This window comes from Rhinatrema bivittatum, chromosome 2 (genome assembly GCF_901001135.1).
Source record: "Rhinatrema bivittatum chromosome 2, aRhiBiv1.1, whole genome shotgun sequence".
Taxonomy (NCBI): Eukaryota; Metazoa; Chordata; class Amphibia; order Gymnophiona; family Rhinatrematidae; genus Rhinatrema; species Rhinatrema bivittatum.
The window spans coordinates 159,213,872-159,236,969 of NC_042616.1; the positions used below are offsets into that span (position 1 = coordinate 159,213,872).

A 23,098-nucleotide genomic window follows, 5' to 3' on the forward strand; every position below is an offset into this window, starting at 1 on the left:
AGTGTTCTGCAGGTTTATTTTCATGCCTGAAGATGTAGCTAATAAAGGAGTGAAGGAGAGCAGTACTAGTAGTTGTAACTGGCCTGCCCTCTGGAAGGAGTGGTAGAGAAAACAACATCCATTCCAGTGACCCAGAACAGTGTAACTGGAGTCTAGATCTACCAGAAGTGAAGAGATCACAGCCCAAGGAGCTCTGCTTTCCTAACCAGGGGAGAGGAGAAGAAAGTCATTCTGGGAAGGTGCAAAGATTGCAGCTATAAAATCTGAGGTTGTGACAGAATTACCTCATCTGCTTGGTAACTTTGGTGATGAATAATCTACACAGTAATCACCCAGAATCTCCAACTGCTGGCGGCAATGGCCTGCACACTGCATCTATGTCAGGCTGTGTTAAATCAGGGACTGTCATACAGTGCACACTGCATCTATGTCAGGCTGTGTTAAATCAGGGACTGTCATACAGTGCACACTGCATCTATGTCAGGCTGTGTTAAATCAGGGACTGACATACAGTGGGACCTTTTTTTTTTTTTCTCTCATAAGAAAGAGCTTTGGAGGGAGGTCAGTTTTTAACCAGAGTACAGGAAAGATAGTGGGGCTGAGCAGGGGATAAACTCGTTGCATTGGTACTTAACTACAAGCTACACATTAATATTGTTTAGTGGTATTCTCTTATCACCATCGAGGTTAACAAGTTGTTGAAATTCCGTGTATCCTATATGCATTAACAGTGCTTGCCTGCAAATTTTAAATTTTCTTTCATTTGTTGAAAGTAAAAGAAAAAAAAAATCTGTTCAAGACAGCCTCTCTGTTGTGTGGCCAGCATGGCCTGGGGGTGCTCGGAGCTGCCCTAGAAATTCCCAAGGAGCCTGGGGGTGGTGGCAGACCCGGTCTCACTCCCCTCCAGGTGAGTGAACTCGCACTCCCCTTCCCACCCCCCCCCCCCCCGAAGATAGCCACTGGGGATCGAAGTGTGTACTTCTTCCAGGGTGCTCCCCCTCTCCCTTTGGACTTACAATACCGGGAGGGGGGAACATTTATGATTAATTTATCCTCTTACAATTAATTAAGCCACCTAAATAGTCACTAACAATTCCATCTTTCATCAGCTTTACTGGAAGTAAAAAAAAAAAAAAAGCAAGCATTGAAAGTCACATTCCACAAATATCAGCCAAGAATCAAAAGTCCTTCACATTAAGGGACTCACAGAAAACATGCAGCTTGTTCAATTTGATGACAGGAAGCTTTGTTTGCATATATGAATGGCAAACTCTACATAGTTTCATAAATAAGCTGCTCTTTTTTCACTAGTGGGAAAGCAAGTAAAAAAAAAAATGCATTTCATATTTCCATAAGTAACAGAACTACTACATTTTGGCCCGGTCTCTGCTACATCAAAATGTAATGAGCAAAGCTTATGTTAGTAACTGACAGAGCCACAATAAACACAGACCACATTAACCTTTTAGATCCTGCTCATTGAAGGAATTATTTCCTGGTGCCCCTTTTTACATATCTTAGTTAACCAGACCCAAATATGGTATAAAAAAATTTGCAAGTATAAAAAAAATGTTCCACTTGTGGAATGTTGGTACCTAAAAGGTTAAGCTACTATCTGTCCCTCAGGAAAAAACAAAACCCCACATAACTGCATACTTCCACACAACAACAAGGTGGCACGGAAGCTGCCCCGCCCCTCCACTCCCCCTCCCCCCAGCTTTTTTTCAGGGCCCAGCACGTGTGCGCGTATCGGCACTTACGCACATGGCCGGGCCCTTTTGAAAATGCGCACGAGTACCGATATTTGCACACGGTGCCGTTTTAAAATGCATGTATTTTGTCTCAGCAAGATTATACCTACAAAACGCACACACTTTTGCTTTGAAATTTTGGGCAATGATTGCAATTATAAAAAAAAAATAAAAAAATAGTACCTGCAGCCTTTGCAGCAATGCAAGCAGTGAGAAGATTAACCCCAAAAGAGATTCCCCCCATTTTCAGTCTCCGGAGAAAAGCTTTTTCTACATTGGACCCATAATGTAAAGCACTTAGATCACTAGTGTACGGACACTTCCACACTGCAAGGATAGCAAGTTTTATTTTTAAGTGTTTATTGAAATTTTCATTAAAATACATGACAAAAGAAAGTGAATGAACAAATTCTTTCAATGTGATAACTGCATGCGTACTTGAAAATACAGACATCTTAATGTATATCAAGTAATTTTGTGAATAATTCTTTAAAAAGACCCCATCCCTCCCACCGAGTGGTGTAGCCAGAATTGATTATTTGGGTGGGCACAAGGTTAACATAAGTGGGCTGTAGGCATGAAGGTCTGAGACCTATTGGTTGTATTTATATTGATAAATATCATCATATACTGCACCCTACAGTGGCTAAGTAGTTTGCAACAGCCATTATGCATCATGCGTGAAACTTTAAAATATTTTACCTCAATTACTTCAAGCACTTATCAGCATTAAAAATTCCTTATTAATCTGTATTAATTTATTTTATATTTATTGCAGTGCATAGTATATTATGTAAAAAGCAAAGAAAACAATCAGATCCAATTAATCATGTAAGAAAACAAAAATTAGTAGTCTTTCATGAATCCTCTTTGCAGAAAGCCAGAAATCATCATAACTACAATAAAATATCATTAATCATCAGAACAGGTGCAGAGCTAGGACAATTCATATTACAACAAACATGAAAAAATATTCAAATTCTGATGTCACCTCAGCAAAAAATATTCCTCCACTGCTATTTTATGAAGTAACTCAAACTCCTGCAAAGAAAGAGACATCTAGAACCTTGCTTACCATACAGTCACAGCACTGACTCTCAGGATTCAAATAACAGCAACCTTATGAAATAGCAGCAATGCAAATACTACACCAGGCCCTGGAACATTAATACATCACCTGCTGGAATAACAAAACAAGCCGGACTGCTACAGAGAAACTACAAGCGAGCAGAAATACCGCACTTCAGTCACACACACACACACACAGGCAAAACAGAGACCGACCTTTACCTAATTTCAAATTAGAAACTAAAACATGCAGACAAAACCAAAATAGAAAGCATGAGAAACGAGACTCTGAACAGTGGAATACTGAAGAGAGAGCAAACTAAAAAAAGATATAAGAAATGCACATTCCCAAAGATGGCATATTCAAATTGCTAAAAATCTCAAAAAAATTGTTTTCCTTTGTTGTCTGATTTTTATATTTTTCTAATCAGTTGGTCCTGGTCTCTTTCCCATTTTTACCTTGTTGCTATTTCCTAATTCCTTTTCAGTGTCTCTCTCCTCTTCCTCCCATACACACTTTGTCTCACCCCCTCCCCCAGGCTCCCATTCGCGCCCACACGCATGCAGGGCCTTTTCATTAGGCACAAGCTGCACAACCAAAGTCCTACTTCTGCTGCCACAGGGATGGGATTCTGCAGCGGCCTTGCAGCTCCGGCCTTTCCTTGTCACCATCACGGGGATGGGATCCCGCAACGGCATCGCTCCAACAGGCCTCTTCCGGTTGGGTGGGTCTGTGCCCAAACTGGGTGGGCCTCTGCCCACCCAGACCCAGCCGTGGTTTTAAGGATATTCTTAAAAAGTAATAAATTGTTTTTTGGCCAAAAGCTTCAAATATATCCAGATATCGTGAAGGATTCTCAGATACGTAGGAAGGTGTTTGTGGGATTAAGTCAAGAAGCTAGAAAGATGGGTGCCCAGGTTAATATTAGGTACCCGTGTAAATGCTTAATGCAACATAAAGGGAAAAGGTACATCTATTATGATCCTGAATCAATGAAAAGTTATCTGGATAGATGTAAAGAGGAAGCCAGCAGTACCTAACCAATCGGGTGAAATAGTGATATAGGCTGTAATCTTTCTCCTAATATTGTTATTGTGTTTAATAGATTTTGTTCCATTTCTTTGTATCTTATGGTCTTCCTGTTTCCTTATAACTGTATAAGTGGAAAGATAAGTTTACTGATTTACTGATGTAAACTTTTTCACTTTGTAATATTAAAAATTGATAAATAAAGAATTTAAAAAAAAAAAGAGAACAAAAGATTTGCCATATTGGGACAGACCAAAGGTCCATCAAACCCAATATCGTGTTTCCAACAGTGGCCAATCCAGGTCACAAATACTTGGCAGGATCCCAAAAGGCTGATAAGTTCCTTGCTGCTTATCCCAAGGATAAGCAATGGATTTCCCCAAGTCCACCTTAATAATAGTTTAAGGACCTTTCTTCCAAGACCTTATCAAAACCTTTTTTTTTTAAACCCAGATACACCAACAGCTTTTACCTCATCTTTCCACAATGAATTCTAGAGTTTATCATGCATGGAGTAAAAAAAAAAAAAAAGTTTCTCCTATTAGTCTTAAATGCATTCCCAAGTAAATTCAGTTTGAGTTTTTATGCAGTACCAAATTTAACCCAACAGAGAGAACATAACACAGGCACGTGGCGCCACTCATCCTCCCCACACTAACCCTCTATCCCCCTTTCCCCTCCCCAATAAGCACTGGAACAACTGTTTAAAATCTAAAGTTTATACATTCACCATAACCTAACACATTAACTCTGATCTTGCAACAGAACCAAAAATAGTTGAAGATATAGGCCACAGCTTTCAATAAACTAAAGTATTATCAAACCAAAACCCCAATAACCTGTCCTAATGCAGCAATCGCTGCCGAGATCTTTCTTTTGTTATCAATATCACCTTTCATCATTATTTAATATTAATGTATTTATTATTTAGAGCCACCTCTCATCGCACAACACTTTTTATTTATTATTCCAACTCCCTAGGCCAGCCAGATCCTGGCCTTGGAGTTATTTATTCTTGCCTTGCATTGCTCTTTCCTACTTGGGGGTTATTCACAAGGTACTAAACGTTAATACCCAGCACCAGCGGTGGTGCCCCCCTACCTAACGACACCTGAGCGCCATTTTCATCTTCCTTTTTGCCTGGTGAGCTGCCGCCCTTTAGCAGTGACAAGAACCCTACCCCAGCCCCCTCACTACGGAAGGGCTTCCTGCCTAACTAACTGGCAGGCCGATACAGTAAAAACGCGGGAGAGCGGGCGAACGCCCACTCTCCTGTGCGCGTGATACAGTAAGTTAAATTATTTAAATTAGGCCCGGCGGTAAAAAGAGGCACTAGGAACACTAGCGCATCCCTAGCACCTCTTTTTTGACAGGAGCGGCGGCTGTCAGCGGGTTTGACAGTCGACGTTCAATTTTGCCGGCGTCGGTTCTCGAGCCCGCTCACAGCCACGGGCTCGGAAACCGGACGCCGGCAAAATTGAGCATCCGGTTTTCGACCTGACAGCCGCCAGCCCATTAAAAAAAATTTTTTTTTAATTTTTTACTTTTTTAAACTTTCGGGGCCTCCGACTTAATATCGCCATGATATTAAGTCGGAGGGTGCACAGAAAAGCAGTTTTTACTGCTTTTCTGTGCACTTTCCCAGTGCCCGGAGAAATTAGCGCCTACCTTTGGATAGGCGCTAATTTCTGAAAGTAAAATGTGCGGCTTGGCTGCACATTTTGTTTTCTGAATCGCGCGGGAATACCTAATAGGGCCATCAACATGCATTTGCATGTTGCAGGCGCTATTAGGTTCGGGGGGGATTGGACGCGCGTTTTGGACACGCTATTACCCCTTACTGAATAAGGGGTAAAGCTAGCGCATCCAAATGCCAGCTAACAGTGCGTTGGAGCGCACTGTACTGTATCGGCCCGTGGGATTGTGAGTGTAGTGGGAGGGTAAAACCTCTGCTGCCTCCCTTTCTCTCTCCTGCTGCTACTATTTGTCTGCCCACACCCTGGTCTGGGCTTTTCTTTTCTTTACCTTTTCTGTCTCTCCCCCACCTTACCTGTTATGACCAACTGGGCTTGCTGTACTACTTGCCCTACCTCCACCCTCCCTCCCCTTCAACTGTGTTCCACCTACCACTGTCCCTCACCACAGGGGTCCCAATGGCTAGAAGGTGGGACCCGCTTTCAAATAAACCTAGAGAGAGGAGGCCGAGGGCGGCAGCTGTGTTATCTAGTTTGTATTATAAAGAATGAATACAGAAACAATATGTTAAGCACTAAGAAGCATAGCTGCCGGTGCCTTGCGAGTTTCCTTGCTACCTTCTTCCTACTTTACTTCAATTATTTATCTTCACAGTCAGCCTCGGCTTTAGAAGGGCTCCTAGCACTGAGAACATCGATACAAACCAGCTCAGAAGACACTGATTGAAAACAGCACATGACAGGCTGCTCTTTGACTCCCCTCCACGCCTTCAGCCTGCTTTTAGCTAACTCCAAGCCATTCTGCTTAGATATTAATCCGTCTGGACAGAAAGATGGGTGCCACCGTACAGCAGCTCTCTACCTCTTTTGCTGTAATATATCCAGAGGCAGGGCTGCATAGCCGTGCTTTTATTGTTGTTCTCAGCCTGATAATATTAAAAAAAAAAATGTAACTCCTACATTTAAAAACAAATCAGCCAAGGACTGTGCTCGGGGCAGACTGCTCTTAGTGCCCTTTACCCACCCGGCTTTTGGGGCAGGGACTTACGGTACCGGAATTCGAACAGTGCTGCAAGCTGCCTTGGAGCATCATTGGAAAAAGCGGGCTAAATGCACGAAACGTAATCACAAATTCACAATGCGCGTAATGTACCTGCAGACGGTGATCAGGTTCTTCCTCTCCACCGCAGCGTTCCTGGAGACACTCTTCTTGCGGGACAGGTTCAGCCCCAGGCTCAGGGAAGCCATCTCCCGGCCGGCCCCTTTGTTTCCCGAGCTCCGACTGCTGGATCGCCCGGGGAGCCCAGTGCCTCGCTCCCTGTCGCCATACAGCGCGCAGGCGGCGGGGCACAGCAGCGGGGGCTGGCAGCCAGACTCGCCCTGCCCGTCCCTGGCTCGGTTGGAGCTGGGCACCCCGCGAGCCGCCAGCATGGGCTCCGGGCGCCGGCAAGGGGAGAGGAGCGCGCGCGGCCGGGCCGCCGGGGGCTTTCGCCGCAGGGCTGCACCTCGCGGAGGACTGATTCCCCCCCTTACTGCCGAGCTGCCTCTCACATGCTCGCAGGGCAGCGTGACAGGAAGGACAGCATCTGCTTAATCCCCCGGCTGCTTTCTTAGCGGCGCCAGGAGCCGCTCTCCCCCTGCAGCCCCAACGCTGCACCAGCAGCCGGCAGTGCTTCTCTCCGATTAGCGGCTTGTGCGAGCTTTTTTTTTTTTTTTTTTAATATATAAATCTTTATTGAACATGACATAAAAACACAACAAAAACAGAGGCTTTAACTTCAAGTTTCGGTTTAGCTTACTATAAATAGGGTTTGTTTTGATTTTTTTTTTTAATTCATGCTGAAGAAACATGATTATACTTCCAATATGTGAATACACGGAGGTTATTTGTTTTGTTTTTTTACTTCAGAAACTAAAATTTAGGGAACTGTGTGGACCAAAGTGCCCACACAGGATGGGATAATAGGGCGAAGGGCGCCCCTCTCTCTCAGCTCGTATAGTTCTCCTTGGGTTTCTTTCTCCCACAGCTTCATTCAGGGTTTGGGGCTGTGGAACGGAAGGTAGCCATGGGGGCGGAGTTTGGGGAGGGTTTAGCGTAGCATAAGAGGCAGGGGTGGACTAGCCACGCCCCCTTTGCCGTGGAAAGGTCAGTTTTGGCAGAAGGGGGCGGGCACGACTGCTCATAACATGGCTTCAAAGAGGGGACGGGGTAGCAGCAGGGCAGGGGTGAGCAAGGGTCCATGCTTTATTTGGTTGGTACAGTAAAGCCTGTCCACCTCGCAAGGATTACTGTTTTAGCTTAATGATTTCACTGGCAAATTAAGAATTGTTTTGAGGAAAATAAGTGTAATTTAACAATTGTTAAGGAGGCCTAGCCGATTGAGGCACGGGGCCTCATAACCGGGTAATCGTGCTGCAACCAGCCGGAGGGAGGGAGAGGGGGGGATCCGTGTGAACAATAGGGTTCCCTGGCGGATTTAAATTTTAAGCCAGGAGCCAATCGAAAAGGGGAGAGAGACGGCAAGGCCTCAGCAACAATAGGGGCTCCGGGAGGGACAGCGAGCGCATTTGCGGACGGAGGACGAGAGAGCGACGTACTTCCACTTGCAGCTTCGAGCGCTCCTGGGCCGAAGAGGTGAGCCGGAAACTCCCAGCCAGTGTGTTGTTTTGCCAGTGCCGCGCTTTTTAATTGCATCGGCCCCCAATGTGTATTGGTTAAAAGGAATTAATACTGGTTTTCTTACTGTTGCTAAGACTCTCCCAGTGAAGCTTTACTTAAGATCGGTATTTATAGAGCCCTTTCTGAAGCAGCGGGGATTGTGAAAGGAAGTTCTGCTCCTTCTCTCTCCCCCCCCCCCCCCCCCCTTTTCCTTTGTGGTTTGTCCTGGGAGTATTCCTTTCTCCTTTCAGATACGTCCGTCCGTCCGTCCCCCCACAACTTGCAGGCAGACGATGTCTGCTCCTATCTATTTGTTTCTTTTCCTCGTGTTTTTCTCCTTGTTTTATCTAATCCCTACTCAAGGCCTATGGACCCATTCTCTTCCTCTACTCACCCATCTTGTTCCTTCACCTCCCTGTTACATGTAACTTTATTTTTCACTTCCTAAATTATGTTTATTAACCCCGTCATCTGTAAACCGATGTGATATGCAAATGAATGTCGGTTTATAAAAGTTTTTAAATTAAATAAATAATAAACTTTTCTGTTTTATGATGGCTTTATCTTTTAGCTAGTTTCCATATGCTAGTTTTTCTATTCAGGCTTTTTGCATTTTGCTTGAGTTTTCATGTACCCCCCCCCCCCCCCTGTATTTTTTTTTTCTTTCTGCAATCATTAAGCCTCCCTCATGCTCCTCCATCTTCTCTTTTCCCTGCTTACTACTGAAAAATAGTGTATGTCCACAATTAGGTGATAACAGCCATCAGGTGACTTCTGATACTAACAGACTGCACAATGGGGCTGATGCAATACAGTGCGCTCAGCCGAGCGCACTATTATTTAACCCGCGTCGGACGCGGAGTGAATGCAATAGCTCTCATCATATGCAAATGCATGTGAATGAGGCTATTACTCATTCGCTCTGCATGCAAAAAAAAAGTGTGCGTCTCAGACGCACATTTTGCTCTCAGGCGTTAATAGCTGAGCGCGGGTAAAAGAAGTACAGAAAAGCAGAAAAACCTGCTTTTCTTTACTACTTTTCTTAAGAAAAAAATAAAAAACCGTGGCAGACCGCCGAGTTATGAAGACCAATGCCGGTAAACTGCATCGGTCTTCATAGCCGGCAGCCGCGGTAGGGTCGCATTAGCGAGGAGGCGCTAAGGTCACTCAAGCAACCTAGCGCCTCTTTGCTAGCGTGACCCCCTAATTTGGGTATTGAATGGTGCCCCCCCCCCTTGTGGGTGCCATGTGTGCATTAGGAAAGCAGGCGCTGACTCTTCAGTGCCCTCTTTCCGTGCTTTTTATTTAATCGGCCCCAGTGTATATAGGTTAAAAGGAATTAATACTGGTTTTCTTTCTAATTGCTAAGACTCTCCCAGTGAAGCTTTATTTAAGATCAGTATTTAGAGCCAAAAATGTTCCTCTAGCAATCTCTGCCTGGATCCGATGTTTAGGTGGTGTGTAACTCCATATATGAGTTATGATACATGCAATATTCTTAGAAGAAACAAGGTCTATCCCATCAATTAGATTAACTAAAAGTATGAAAAGCAGAGTCTAACAATAGAATAATTATTACCTATTGAAGACAGGGTTGCAATGCTCGTACACAATAAAGTCAGTCTGGGAGTAAAGTACTTTTGGAGTTGGACGTGATAATGACTGAAGTATGATAGAATGGTAGCTATTTCTCTCCCTGTGAAACCAGCTCCTTTGCAGAGGGGCTGGTGCAATAAAAGGCACCCAGCCTTTTGCACTGGTTTACCTGTGGTTGTATGCATGTTTTGGGGACCCTAAATGAGCATCCAGTGCAATAAAGGAATTAGCATGTCCATAATGCACATGCTAACAAACATGCCCCCAAAGACTCCTATTGCATTTAAATTCTGTGTTAATGACTTGATAAGCTATTACCTTTCAATGCAGGAACGTGTGTCCAGGACTTGCATGTCCATAATGGGGTGTTCTTGTTTTTTTACTTTTGAAATTTAGCACCAGCTCTGTTGGAGTTAACTTACTAGCACTACGGTAGCTGAAGGCTGGTGAAGGCTTCCCTGGCATTTTCAAGATGGACTCTCTGTACATCCTCATTCTGTTGCGTATGCAAGCCAAAAGGAGGGCAATCGAAGCACACAACAATCGAGAGAACAATGAAGGGAGAAGACATGAGGACCACGCGGTGCAGGTTCAGCCAAGAGCTATAATCCGTAGACCCTGCAGGCAGCGTATACTTCGGCCACGGACATCCCTCCTTGGAATGCCTGAGACTGATGTGGTGCGACGATACCATTTAAGCTCTAGGGCAATTTTAAGCCTTTATGAGGACCTGCGTAATGACATTGAACCCCTTGCCTCTCGCAATCATGCTATTCCCGGGTTGGCAAAACTGCTCAGTGCCTTGCACTTTTTTGCCACTGGAAGTTTCCAAAATGCGGTTGGCATTGTTGGTGGGATGACCCAGGCCTCATTCTCGAGGCATTTCAGCCAAGTCTTACAGGCCATGATGAAGCGCATGAAGGACTATATCAAATATCCAGAGCAGCCAGCGCAACTCCAGGAGATCGCACATGACTTTTATGAAATTGCTGGGATTCCAAATGTGATCGGTGCAATAGATTGCATCCATATCGCTCTCTCCCCAAAGTCCGATCAGGAGTTAGCATTCCTCAATCAGAACCAGTTCTACTCCATGAATGTCCAGGTTGTGTGTGATGCACATCTTAAGATTCTGAACGTTGTCTCGCGATTTCCTGGGAGCTGCCATGATTCATATATCCTCGCCAGGTCTGCGCTTGGGTGCAATTTCGCAGAGGGAAAATACGGTGATGGCTGGCTGCTTGGTAAGTATCAGTTGCTCTGGGTCAGTAATGTAGGTAGGGTAGAGGTAATAACATTAGGTGGTGGGATGTGGGGGTGAGTAGAAGACCCTTGTATTATCTTAAAAATGATGACTGTCATTATGTATAGTTTGAGGGATGTATTTATTTGCCTACTTCAGAATCGGTAATAGGCGATGTGTGGTACAATGATAGATTGTGATCTCTTTTGTGGGTGTGGGTAAAAATGAGCTGGCTAAGTATATGCCAGTGGGAGCAGTATGTGTTTGGCGATGTGGTGCAAAATGTTTGATACAACTGTTATCCCCTTTTATAGGTGATGCAGGCTATGGATGTAAGTCATGGTTGCTTACACCACTCTTGGCCCCATGTACTGATGCCGAAAGACGCTACAATGAAGCACATACCAGCACAAGGTCTGTCATAGCGCGGACATTCAGTGTGCTGAAAAGCCGTTTTAGGTGCTTGGATCAGTCTGGTGGTGCTCTCCAATACAGTCCGGAGAAGGTGGCATGCATAGCTATGGCCTGCTGCATGCTACATAATATTGCTTTGCGCTTCGGGATGGAAGATGATGCTGATGACTTGCCTCCAGATCCACCCATCCAACAGGCAGCAGAGACTGACACAACCATGAGAGGCTCCGAGATTCGTCAAAAGCTCATCGCAGATTATTTCTCGTGTAAGTTCTTATCGCTGATAGCAATTACCCCTCTTCTCTGTCCCAGCTATTTGACTTCTCTGAAACAAGGGAAGTGTTTTATGTGTAAAAAGCTAACACCATTGCCTTCTTCTTTCTTCAGGATTTGGAATCGAAGGTCGATGGATGGGCTGGACACCAAAAATTTCCTTCCTTTGCTTTCTTCTATGTGTTTTATTGATCAATAAAAATTTAACTGAGTCCATCATGTGGAGCAGAGTTTGTGATCCCTATCCCCATCCTCGCATGCTCCCAGCACTAATGTGTCTCCAACCCTCTCATAAGTCCCCTGTGCTGACATGCGTTACCTCGCCCTATCACAAGATCCTTGTGATGCATATAACGGACACCCGGGTCATGGATGTCCATGTAGGCCCATGATGCATATAACAGATGCACATTATATGGTTGTCCAAGTAATGTCGAGAACTGGACGTCCCTTATGTGGATATGATGACGCACGCTCTCCTCCATTGCCATGCCCAGAAGTATGTTCTTCTGTGTTCTTACGCTGACCATAAGAAACCAGGACAGGGCAGATGCGGCCTGGCGGGAGCTTTGGGTCCAGTTCAGTACTCGGACCTCCTTACCCCCTGAGGTTAGTTGTAGTGATCAATAAAACCAGATATAGAAGCAATAATCTGAGCATGGAAAAACTGTGTGCTAACTTCCAGCACACAGTTTTAATGCTCTGGTTAATTTTGTTTTTCTTTAACTCCTGATGCAATAAGTTAAAAATATGCTAATGAATCTGGAGTTAAAACACATAGAAACCGAAATTGTTCAGCACAGGCTGAATGCATGTTAATGCAGCAGGGGAAGGAGCAGAGGGCGGTGCTGCCAAGATGAGTAAGGAGGTGGTGAAGTCTGTCCATAGCCCCGTAGCAGGATGGGCACATTAAGGCAAGAGCAGTGCAGGGCTTTTGGCATTTGGGCTGCATCAGAAAGCAATACTTAATGCCCTCATGGGCATGGGATTTCTGTGCAAGGGCACTTAAGTATTCTGCATGCAAAACTCCTTCCTGCATTGGTGGTAAGATGTGCCTGCAGAAAGGGCGTGCACAAATTCAGGCTAAAAGATGCATTTCGGTGAATGTACCTTTCTCCATTAGCCCCAGGGAGTCGAGGAGAAAAAACATTGAGGGTGGGGGACAAGACTTACAGCATTGTTTGCTTGCTTATCAGTGTGGGTCTGGGTCTTAATTTTTAATTTTAGTCTGAAAGATTGAAGCGGGTGAGGAAGCTGTGCAGGAAGGAGCCAGAGTGGGTCCAGGCATTGCGCGCTGAACTTTGGCGAGCAGGAAGGTGTTGTAGTCATAAGAACGTGCCACTGGGTCAGACCAAGGGTCCATCAAGCCCCGTTTCCAACAGTGGCCAATCCAAGTCACAAGTACCCAAACATTAGATCACAAGCTACTATTGCTTATTGATTACCGTAATAGCAGTTTATGGATTTATCCTTTAGGAACTTATCCAAACCATTTTTAAACCCAGTTACACTAACTGCTGTAACCACATCCTCTGGCAATGAATTCCAGAGCTGATCTATGTGCTGAGTGAGAATTTTCTTCGATTTTTGTTCTAAATGAGCTACTTGCTAATTTCATGGCGTGACCCCTGGTCCTTCTGTTATCTGAGAATGTAAATCATTTATTTACTCTATCATAATTATTCCATGTGTTGCCCCGTAAACTGATGTGATATGCCAGATCGAATGTCGGTATATAAAAACAAACTTGTTAAACTCCTTTCATAATTTTTGTAGCCTATCATATCCCCCCCCTCAGTCTCTTCCCCAGACTGAACAGCCTTAACTTCTTTAGCCTTTCCTCATAGGGCAGCCATTCCATCCCCCGTAACATTTTGGTCACCCTTCCCTGCACTTTCTTCAGTGCAGCTACTGTATATCCTTTTCGAGATGCAGTGAGTAGAATTGCACACAGTATTCAAGGTGCGGTCTCACCATGGAGCAATAGTCATTATGACATCCTCCACTTTTTTATTTTCCATTCCTTTCATAATTCCTAACCAGTTTGCTTTTTTGATTGCCATAGCACACTGGGCTGACAATTTCAATTATCATCCACGGACGCCTAGATCTCTATTCTGGGTCTTAACTCCTAAGATAGAACCTAACATTATTATTAGGAATGGTAGACCTGATTGACAAACTGAAGAGTAGTAAATCTCGTGGATCAGATGGCATACACCCCAGAGTTCTGAAGGAACTAAAAAATGAAATTTCAGACCTATTAGTAAAAATTTGTAACCTATCATTAAAATCATCCATTGTACCTGAAGACTGGAGGATAGCAAATGTAACCCCAATATTTAAAAGGGCGATCTGCGAAACTACAGACCAGTTAGCCTGACTTCAGTGCCAGGAAAAATAGTGGAAAGTGTTCTAAATATCAAAATCACAGAACATATAGAAAGACAGGTTTAATGGAACAAAGTCAGCATGGCTTTATCCAGGGCAAGTCTTGCCTCACAAATCTGCTTTACTTTTTTGAAGGAGTTAATAAACATGTGAATAAAGGTGAACCGGTAGATGTAGTATACTTGGATTTTCAGAAGGCGTTTGACAAAGTTCTTCATGAGAGGCTTCTAGGAAAAGTAAAAAGTCATGGGATAGGTGGCGATGTCCTTTCATGGATTGCAAACTGGCTAAAAGGAAACAGTAGGATTAAATGGCCAATTTTCTCAGTGGAAGGGAGAGGGCAGTGGAGTGCCTCAGGGTTCTGTATTGGGACCCTTACTTTTCAATATATTTATAAATGATCTGGAAAGAAATATGATGAGTGAGATAATCAAATTTGCAGATGATACAAAATTGTTCAGAGTAGTTAAATCACAAGCAGATTGTGATAAATTGCAGGAAGACCTTGTGAGACTGGAAAATTGGGCATCAAAATGGCAGATGAAATTTAATGTGGACAAGTGCAAGGTGATGCATATAGGGAAAAATAACCCATGCTATAGTTACACAATGTTAGGTGCTACAACCCAAGAAAGAGATCTAGGCGTCATAGTGAATAACACATTGAAATTGTTGGTTCAGTGTGCTGCGGCAGCCAAAAAAGCAAACAGAATGTTGGGAATTATTAGAAAGGGAATGGTGACTAAAACGGAAAATGTCATAATGCGTCTGTATTGCTCCGTGGTGAGACTGCACCTTGAATACTGTGTACAATTCTGGTCGCCACATCTCAAAAAAGATATAATTGCGATGGAGAAGGGCAACCAAAATGATAAAGGGGATGGAACAGCTCCCCTATGAGGAAAGACTAAAGAGGTTAGTACTTTTCAGCTTGGAGAAGAGACGGCTGAGGGGGGATATGATAGAGGTGTTTAAAATCATGAGCGGTCTAGAACGGGTAGATGTGAATCATTATTTACTCTTTCGGATAATAGACTATGGGGCACTCCATATGCAGTTAGCATGTGGCACATTTAAAACTAATCGGAGAAAGTTCTTTTTTACTCAACACACAAATTCTGGAATTTGTTGCCAGAGTATGTGGTTAGTGCAGTTAGTATAGCTGTGTTTAAAAAAAAGGATTGGATAAGTCCATTACCTGCTATTAATTAAGTTGACTTAGAAAATACCGTTGCTAGTAATAGCAGTGCTAACATGGAATAGACAGTTTTGGGGTACTTGCCAGGTTCTTATGGCCTGGATTGGTCACTGTTGGAAACAGGATGCTGGGCTTGATGGATCCTTGGTCTGACCCAGTATGGCATGTTCTTAACATTGTGTAACTACAGCAAGGGTTATTTTTCCCTATATGCATCACTTTGCTCTTGTATATGTTAAATTTCATCTGCCATTTGGAAGCCCAGTCTTCCAGTCTCTGCTTGCCAATGGACATCTGCTCTCACCTCCAGTGGTATAGTTACAGGAGGGTCATCTGAGCAAGGGAGTTTCCTTGTCCTCCCTGACCTGGTTGGTGCTCACTGTCAGGAGCTGACGGCCCAAGGCTATTGGAATGCCCGGGCAATATGGCTGGCATGCTTGCAGTTCAGCTGTAGGGTCAAATGGTCTGCATGATGTAGGCCACTGTTGTTGCATTGTCAGACATCAATCACCAGGGAGGAACCCAAGGGTCTACAAATGTCGCAGGAAATAGATCAGCTTATGGAATGGATGGAAAGTTATCCACAGATTTTTTTTTTTTTTTTATCTCAGCTTCTCATATTGCATGAAAAGACAAAATAAGAACAGACTTTCTCAGCAGGGAGAGTCTAGACCCAAGAGAATGGTGGCTGTTCACTGAGGCATTTTAGCTGATAGTGGATCGCTGTAGTCTTCCGTTCTGAGACATGATGGAAACTTCCCGCAATGCAAAGGTTCATCATATCTTTGGTCGCAGGCGAGATCAGTGGTCCCTGGGCACAGATGTTCTCATTCAGGTCTGGGCGGGCAATGAGTTGCTTTATGCATTTCCTCCGTCCGCCTTGTTGGGCAGAATACCGTATTTTTCGCTCCATAAGACGGCACTTTTTTTCCCCCAAAAGTGGGGGGAAAATGTATGTGCGTCTTATGGAGCGAATATAAAAAAAAACAAACAAAAATCTAAAAACCCCCCCTCCCCGACTCCCCCAAGACCTGCCGACTTAGTTTACCGCAACCCCCCACCCTCCTGACCCCCCCCAAGACCTGCCAAACGTCCCTGGTGGTCCAGCGGGGGTCCAGGAGCGGTCCGGGAACGATCTCCAGGGCGTGGGCCGTCGGCTGCCAGTAATCAAAATGGCGCCGACGGCCCTTTGCCCTCACTATGTCACTGAGACCGACCAATCCAGCGGTCGGTCCCAGTGACATAGTAAGGGCAAAGGGCCGTCGGCGCCATTTTGATTACTGGCAGCTGACGGCCCACGCCCTGGAGATCGTTCCCGGACCGCTCCTGGACCACCAGGGACGTTTGGCAGGTCTGGGGGGGGTCAGGAGGGTGGGGGGTTGCGGTAAATTAAGTCGGCAGGTCTTGGGGGAGTCAGGAGGGTGGGGGGTTGCGGTAAATTAAGTCGGCAGGTCTTGGGGGAGTCAGGAGGGTGGGGGTTGTTAATTTAAAGGGTTGGGATGGGGGGGTTTTTTTTGGGGGGGAGGGGATCCCAGAGAAAGAAAGGTTTTCTGATCTGGGGAGTGGACCGAAATGGCCCTCCCCAGACCCGAAAACAAAATGGGGAGGAAAAAAAAAGCTATGCACTCCCCTAATTTGCTCCATAAGACGCCCAGACGCAGAGCCAGTTTAGCACAATTTTTTTTTTTTTTTAATTTTACCCCTCTGAATCCTAGGTGCGTCTTATGGAGGGAAAAATACGGTAATTCTCAAGATCAAAAGCCACAGGGGCTGGTATTCTTGTTGGCTCTAGACTGGCCCAGGCATCTGTGGTATACAGGTCTGTGAAGACTGCTGATGGAGACTCCCCTTCATCTTCCAGTGCACAAGGATATGTTACAGCAGGGACTGGTTTCTCATGAGGATCAGACTCTGTTCTGTGTTAGTTTGGCTGTTTGAGAGAGCTCACCTTTTGAAGCGAGCTCTCTACTACCTTAGCCTGTCTCCAAGTTTGGAGAGTGTTTGAGGCCTGGTGTGAGGAGCGTGTCGTTCTTCATGGCTCAGTTAAAATCCCACTTATTCTGGTTTTTTTGGCTTGAATAAAGGCTTGGCCCTTAACTCCTCGAAGGTGCAGGTAGTGGCTCTTGCCTGTTTCAGGAGCCCGGTGAATGGTGATTCTTTGTCTCATCCTGAGGTGGTCGTTTTTTGTTTTTTTTTGACAGGCGTGAAGCATCTTAGGCCTCCCGTGGAGGTTACAGTTTCCTTTGGGCGTCTTAACTTGGTGCTGGATTTCTTGGTGGGTGCTATGATCAGACCGCTGCATGGTCTTTCCTTGCGGTTGTTTTCCTTGAAGACTGTTTCTGGTGGCTATATGTTGTGCATGTTGACTTTCTGAGCTGCAGGCCTTAACTTGCTGGGAACCATTCCTTTGGGTGACTCCAGGGGTGCTACAGCTGCATACTGTTCCATCCTTCTTGCCCAAAGTGGTCTCAGACTGATTCAAATGAAAATCCATCTCCTTGCTGTTCCTGAATAAGGGCAGGGATGCGGAGAAGTATCTACTCTTGCGCTCCTTGGATGTCAAGAGACTTGGGTGGTATCTGCAGGTTTTTTAACCTTTCTGGAAGACAGATCGCATGTGGGGGTATGCAGGGAGCTCAGGATTCGTGGGCTATGATAGCTTGCTGGATTAAGGAGGTGGTCGTGGCCATGTATGTGGATGCTGAAAAGCCATAGTCTACTCTGGTTAGGGCTAGTTCCACTAGGGCTCAGGCAGTGTCATGGGCAAAGGTTAGATTGTTTGTCATCGATACCTGCCAAGCTGTGACGTGGTCCTCCTTACTCACCTTTTCCAGGTTTTATTGTCTAGATGTGCAGGCCCGGGAGGATGCAGCCTTTGCACATGTGGTGTAGACTGGACAGCGGGCAGCCTCCCACCCTGTTCAGTAGCTTTGATACATCCCGCTGGTTCTGAGTCTATTTACATGTTAGGAAATGGAGAAATTATTTGCCTGATAACTTTTGGTTTTCTTAGTGTAGACTGGACTCAGCTTCCCATCCTTGGCTGCCGAATGCTTGTGTCAACAGTCTTTCTGTGGATCTATGGGTCCCAAGGGATTACTGGTGTTTGTTCATCCCTAGATTAGGGTACCTATATTTTTACTTGAGTTCAGTGTTTTGTTGGTTGCTAGTCTGTCCACAGTTGCTTTTGAAGAGAATACTAGCAGGCTGGGGTCACTGCAGGAGTATACCGTGTTTCCCCGATAGTAAGACACCCCTGATAGTAAGACGTAGTGGGAATTTTAGGGGGGTCGGCTAATGTAACACATCCCCCGAAAGTAAGACGTACCTGTCATTTAAAAAAAAAATTATTTTTAAATACCTGTCGGAGGGCCGCGTGGGTCCAGGCGGCGGGAGCCGGGTGGTCGCGTGTTAAATCTAGGCCGCGGGCGGGTGGGCGCTTGTTCCAGGCGGCGGCGGGGGGGGGGGGGGCGGGTGGACGCGCGTTAGTTCGAGACGGCCGGCGGGCGGCGGGTGGTCGCGTGTTAAATCTAGGCCGGGTCGCACAGGTGCGCATTCATTCACTGCCGGTGGGGGCTGCCTCGGCGCTCAAGGCAGTCACATGCTGTGGGCATGTGACTGCCTTGAGCGCCGAAAGCAGCCGGCAGCGGCAGCCGAAAGCAGCTGGCAGCGGCGAAAGCAGCCGGCTCCTCCGCCTGGATGAATGAATTCATTCACTGCCGCAGCCCCCACCGGCAGCCCCCAGCGCCGAATCGCAGGGGTCGCACAGGCGCTGTGGGCCTGTGCGCGCATTCATTCACTGCCGGTGGGGGCTGCCGAGGCAGCCCCCACCGGCAGTGAATGAATGCGCGCCTGTGCGACCCGGCCTAGATTTAACACGCGACCACCCGCCGGCCGTCTCGAACTAACGCGCGTCCACCCGCCCCCCCCCCCCCCCCCCCCCCCCCGCCGCCGCCACCTGGAACAAGCGCCCACCCGCCCGCGGCCTAGATTTAACACGCGACCACCCGGCTCCCGCCGCCAGCCGCCTGGACCCACGCGGCCCTCCGACAGGTATTTAAAAATATTTTTTTTTTGAACACTCAGGTTTTTTTTCCAATATAAGACATACCCTGAAAGTAAGACATAGTGGGACTTTTGGGGGTAAAAAGAAAGTAAGACGCTGTCTTATATTTGGAGATACACGGTATATACTGAGATGTCAGCTTGCTCCAACTCAATCTACTAGCAATGGAGCATAAACCCACTGGGCCTGAGTCCATCCGTCTACACTAAGAAAAACAAAAATTATCAGGTAAGTAATTTCTGCATTGTGATAGGGGCATGCTCTATAGTGTGACTTCCCCATGGTCACGACTGTATTTATTACACACAAACTATGCCCATTTAAAAAAAAAAAAAGATAAGAATGTGTTAATACTACTGTGTGTCAGTATGGCAGTGGTTATGTAAAAATCAGGGTCTTAACAATCTTGTATCTTTAGTGCTGCCCTGAGACGGGAATGAAGGTTTTGTTCTAGTATGGAATACAGCAGCATCTTTCAACAATGGACTGCGGGTGGCATTAGGCACATGGTGGATCTCTGCGAGGAAGGAAAACAGTGTTGCCTGCCTCTTGATTCTGTACAGTAAGCATATCAGGTGCCAGTCAGTTTTTCATATACCTTCAAGTCTGGCACTTTGTCCTCTTTGAAGTACACTGTGCAAGATGTTTGCATAAAAAAAAAATAATAATATATATATATTTTTTTTTTTTTTAAATCCAAACCATATCAGTTCAGAGAGATTTTATTTCAACTGGCATTTAAAACATGTAAGCAATGCCCGCAATCTCATCTGTTAACCTCTTTGCAGCTACTGGAGTAGAGAACAGAATTTGGACTTGAATCCAGGGCTATTTAAAAAATATTTCCACAACTTGTACTTTAATATTAAAGAATCTGGCTTAAGAGAAATGCAGTATAAGTTGTTTTACTATCCCTCGATGATCTTTTTTTTTTTTTTAAACTTATGCAAATTTCCACCAATATACAAAGAATCAACTTTGCATTGACATACACGGACAAAAAAGAAAATCACAACTAAAGAATACAGAAAAAAGGAAAACATTACAAATTATTTATCCAATAACATTAACAACAAAAAAAAACAATAAGGGATGTTGCAATTCAAGGAAGACATAAGAAAACAAGATAAAAGCTTGTCATGTCAGACTAAACAAAATAATGCTACTTATAGTTTAGACACTGGAAGATGTTAATGGCAATTTACAATTCAAAAAAGCCTTAAATGCTGGAGCAAAAAAATAAAATAATCATTGTTATGCTTAATAAAGCATTTACCCAGATATCTAAGTGAAGAACAACCTAGGGAAATACACTCTTGTCTAAATGAGAGAGAAACTAGTCTTTCTTTGCTTTCCTAAGCACAATCTGGAAACTCCTGCAGGGGCAATAGGAAAAAAAAAACCACCACTGTACCAGGATCGAGAATTTCAGAAGAGTTCTCAAACTCTTGTCAGATTTGGAAAACCAGAAGGAAATTTGATTTAGAATTTGGGGAAGAGAAGACATTTTGCTTATTGAAGGAATATTATCAGGTGAAAATTTCAAAACCTCAAGGAGATACCTGATGTTACTTTTTAAAGTTATTTCCCTCAATAACCTTGGGAAAATTTAGGAAACAAACTTAAATGTCTAGCTTGATTTTCCAGTTGTCCATTCCTTCTAAAAAGCATATTGCAATCTTTCACAAAAGTAGATTGAAGAACTTGACTATCTTTAATGGCCATTTCTGTGAGACCTTCTGTGTAAGAGAATCAAATTGGCTGTCATATTGAGCTCATATCATATTTAGTCAAGAAGGAAAGGCTTCATCTTTAAGGAACTTCCAATCCCAGAGTGAATCCACAGTTTCAACGGCTGGCCAACTTTATGCTGCAAGAGTTGTAGATCCTGGCGGGAGAGTTTCCATGGGCCATTTTTGAGAGAAGGCACTACCAAGGCCTCGTCTGCCTTGGCTAGGACTGGAAAATTCAGAGGGCTGAGCCAACATTGGAGGCTGTTCTCTACCCTCAACAGGCAACCATTCTATACTTTGCAGAGCCAGCTCTGACAACCCACTGGCCCCTCCCCCATGGTTACTCCAAAGACCATGTCATTGAGTGCTGCTGTCCTAGTAGGAAGAGGAAGCTGCTAATCTTGACAACTCAAGGAAGTCTCTGCTGCATTCGCCTGCTGTGCTCCCTCACCGAAGGTGGTATCAGGCTCCTTGCAATGAAGTCAACTGAAGGGTGATAAGGAAGAGGTGCAAAAATGTGAAGATAGAGCAAAGCATCTGATTTTGCCCCCTATGCCTATAATGATGTTAAACAATATCAGATGAAGTTTTCAACATCCCTGTTATGTATAAAATGACAAACTGAGAATGATACTTTATTGTACCGATTTCTAAATTGCTGTGTTTTGGGATAAAGTCCTGTGTACAATTTGAATTTACATAGGTGTTTCTCAGGCACAATTAGAAGAGGAGGCAACATACCCGGGCTGGCAAAAAGCCCATCAAAGATGTGAGAAGCTTTGGCACTGGCTCACAAGTGCATACTTTCTACCTGGATAGGACATGGCTATAAATCAATGGAAGACACGTATGCCAACAATTTATGTCTTCCAGGGAACTGCAAGGTTCAAAACAGGGAAGAGCAAGATACGAAATACCCACACAAACAGAAATCACTAAGGGTGTAGATTTTAACTGAATTCATCACTAATGATAATTCCCTGTACGTACCTGGATCAGTCCAGACCGTGGGTTATGTCCCCAATCCAGCAGATGGAGTCAGCCAAAACTTTGAGGGGGCGTCACCATAAGTAGAACTACCCCCTCTGCAGGAGTTCAGTATCTTCTGACTCCAGCAGATGCGAGTAGGGAATTTGGAGTGCTCCCAATTCAGCATAAGCTTTTAACTTTGTCTTTGGCTGCCCTTTCTTGGGCTATTGCCTATTTCTTTTGAATCAGGTTTGAATCAAGTTTGTTTAAAAAAAAAAAAAAAAAAAAAGAAGACTCTGAGTTAATTAATTAATTGAGGGGTTCAACTTTGGGGAGGCGTGGCTTACCCTCTGTTTGTGTCTTCCTTGTTTTCTATGCTACAGACGGGGTAAGTTGGTGTTTCTTTTACCTTTCAGCTCCCCAAACTCCCCTGCTACCTCGCGGAGGCCGACAGCACCGGCCTCTCCGCGCTTGCCACATTGCCAGCGGCCATCTTGAGCGCCTCGTGGGTGGCTCGGAAAGGCAGGCAGGCAGGCTTTTTCTTCTTGACGGGTAGTGCGGCCAGGAGGGCCCCCCCGCGCCTTCTTATTCCTCACGTCGGCGGGCAGTGCAGGCCATCGGGCCCCCCCGCGGCGGCGGCGTTTCGGCTCGCGGGACCCCGAGGCTCACTTTTTTATTCTTTTTGAGCACTTTCGTTTTTCGCGGTTTTTTTTTCGGCACTGCGATGCCGCGGCCGACGCGCTGCGCGGCTTGCGGCGAACCGGGGTCCCGCATCTCCAGGGAGGGCATCTGTGCCCGGTGTCTTCCCGGGGGGGAAGGCACCTCACAGCCCGTTGCCGATTTCTCTTTTCTAGCGCCTCTGCCAGGACGCCGGGGGCGGGCCCCTCCCACAGGCCTGGCGGGAACGGCGGCCATCTTGAGCGCTCGGCGCCCCGCGGCACCTCAGGAGAGAGCGAATGACAGGGAGTCGGAGCCGGACTCGCCCCCGACCTTGCTGCCGGAGCAGGGCCCGC

General features: G+C 45.4%; 2 protein-coding genes across 3 annotated transcripts in view; one reads left to right on the plus strand and one right to left on the minus strand.

The window, feature by feature from the left end:
- The window catches only part of RUNDC3B (RUN domain containing 3B), a 445,916-nt gene extending 438,707 nt beyond the window's left edge, over positions 1 to 7,209 (minus strand). For both annotated transcript variants that reach the window (XM_029588802.1, XM_029588803.1), the window contains exon 1: positions 6,697 to 7,209. In XM_029588802.1, the coding sequence (XP_029444662.1) occupies positions 6,697 to 6,974 (278 nt within the window). In that variant the 5' untranslated portion in view covers positions 6,975 to 7,209. The remainder of the gene's footprint in view (positions 1 to 6,696) is intronic.
- Positions 7,210 to 7,695: 486 nt separating this feature from the next.
- On the plus strand, positions 7,696 to 11,947 carry LOC115084223 (putative nuclease HARBI1). Its single transcript, XM_029588804.1, has 4 exons — positions 7,696 to 8,178; positions 10,195 to 11,042; positions 11,356 to 11,721; positions 11,843 to 11,947. Coding segments are annotated over exons 2-4 (1,140 nt in total). The 5' UTR covers positions 7,696 to 8,178; positions 10,195 to 10,270; the 3' UTR covers positions 11,845 to 11,947.
- The last annotated feature ends 11,151 nt before the right edge of the window (positions 11,948 to 23,098 follow it).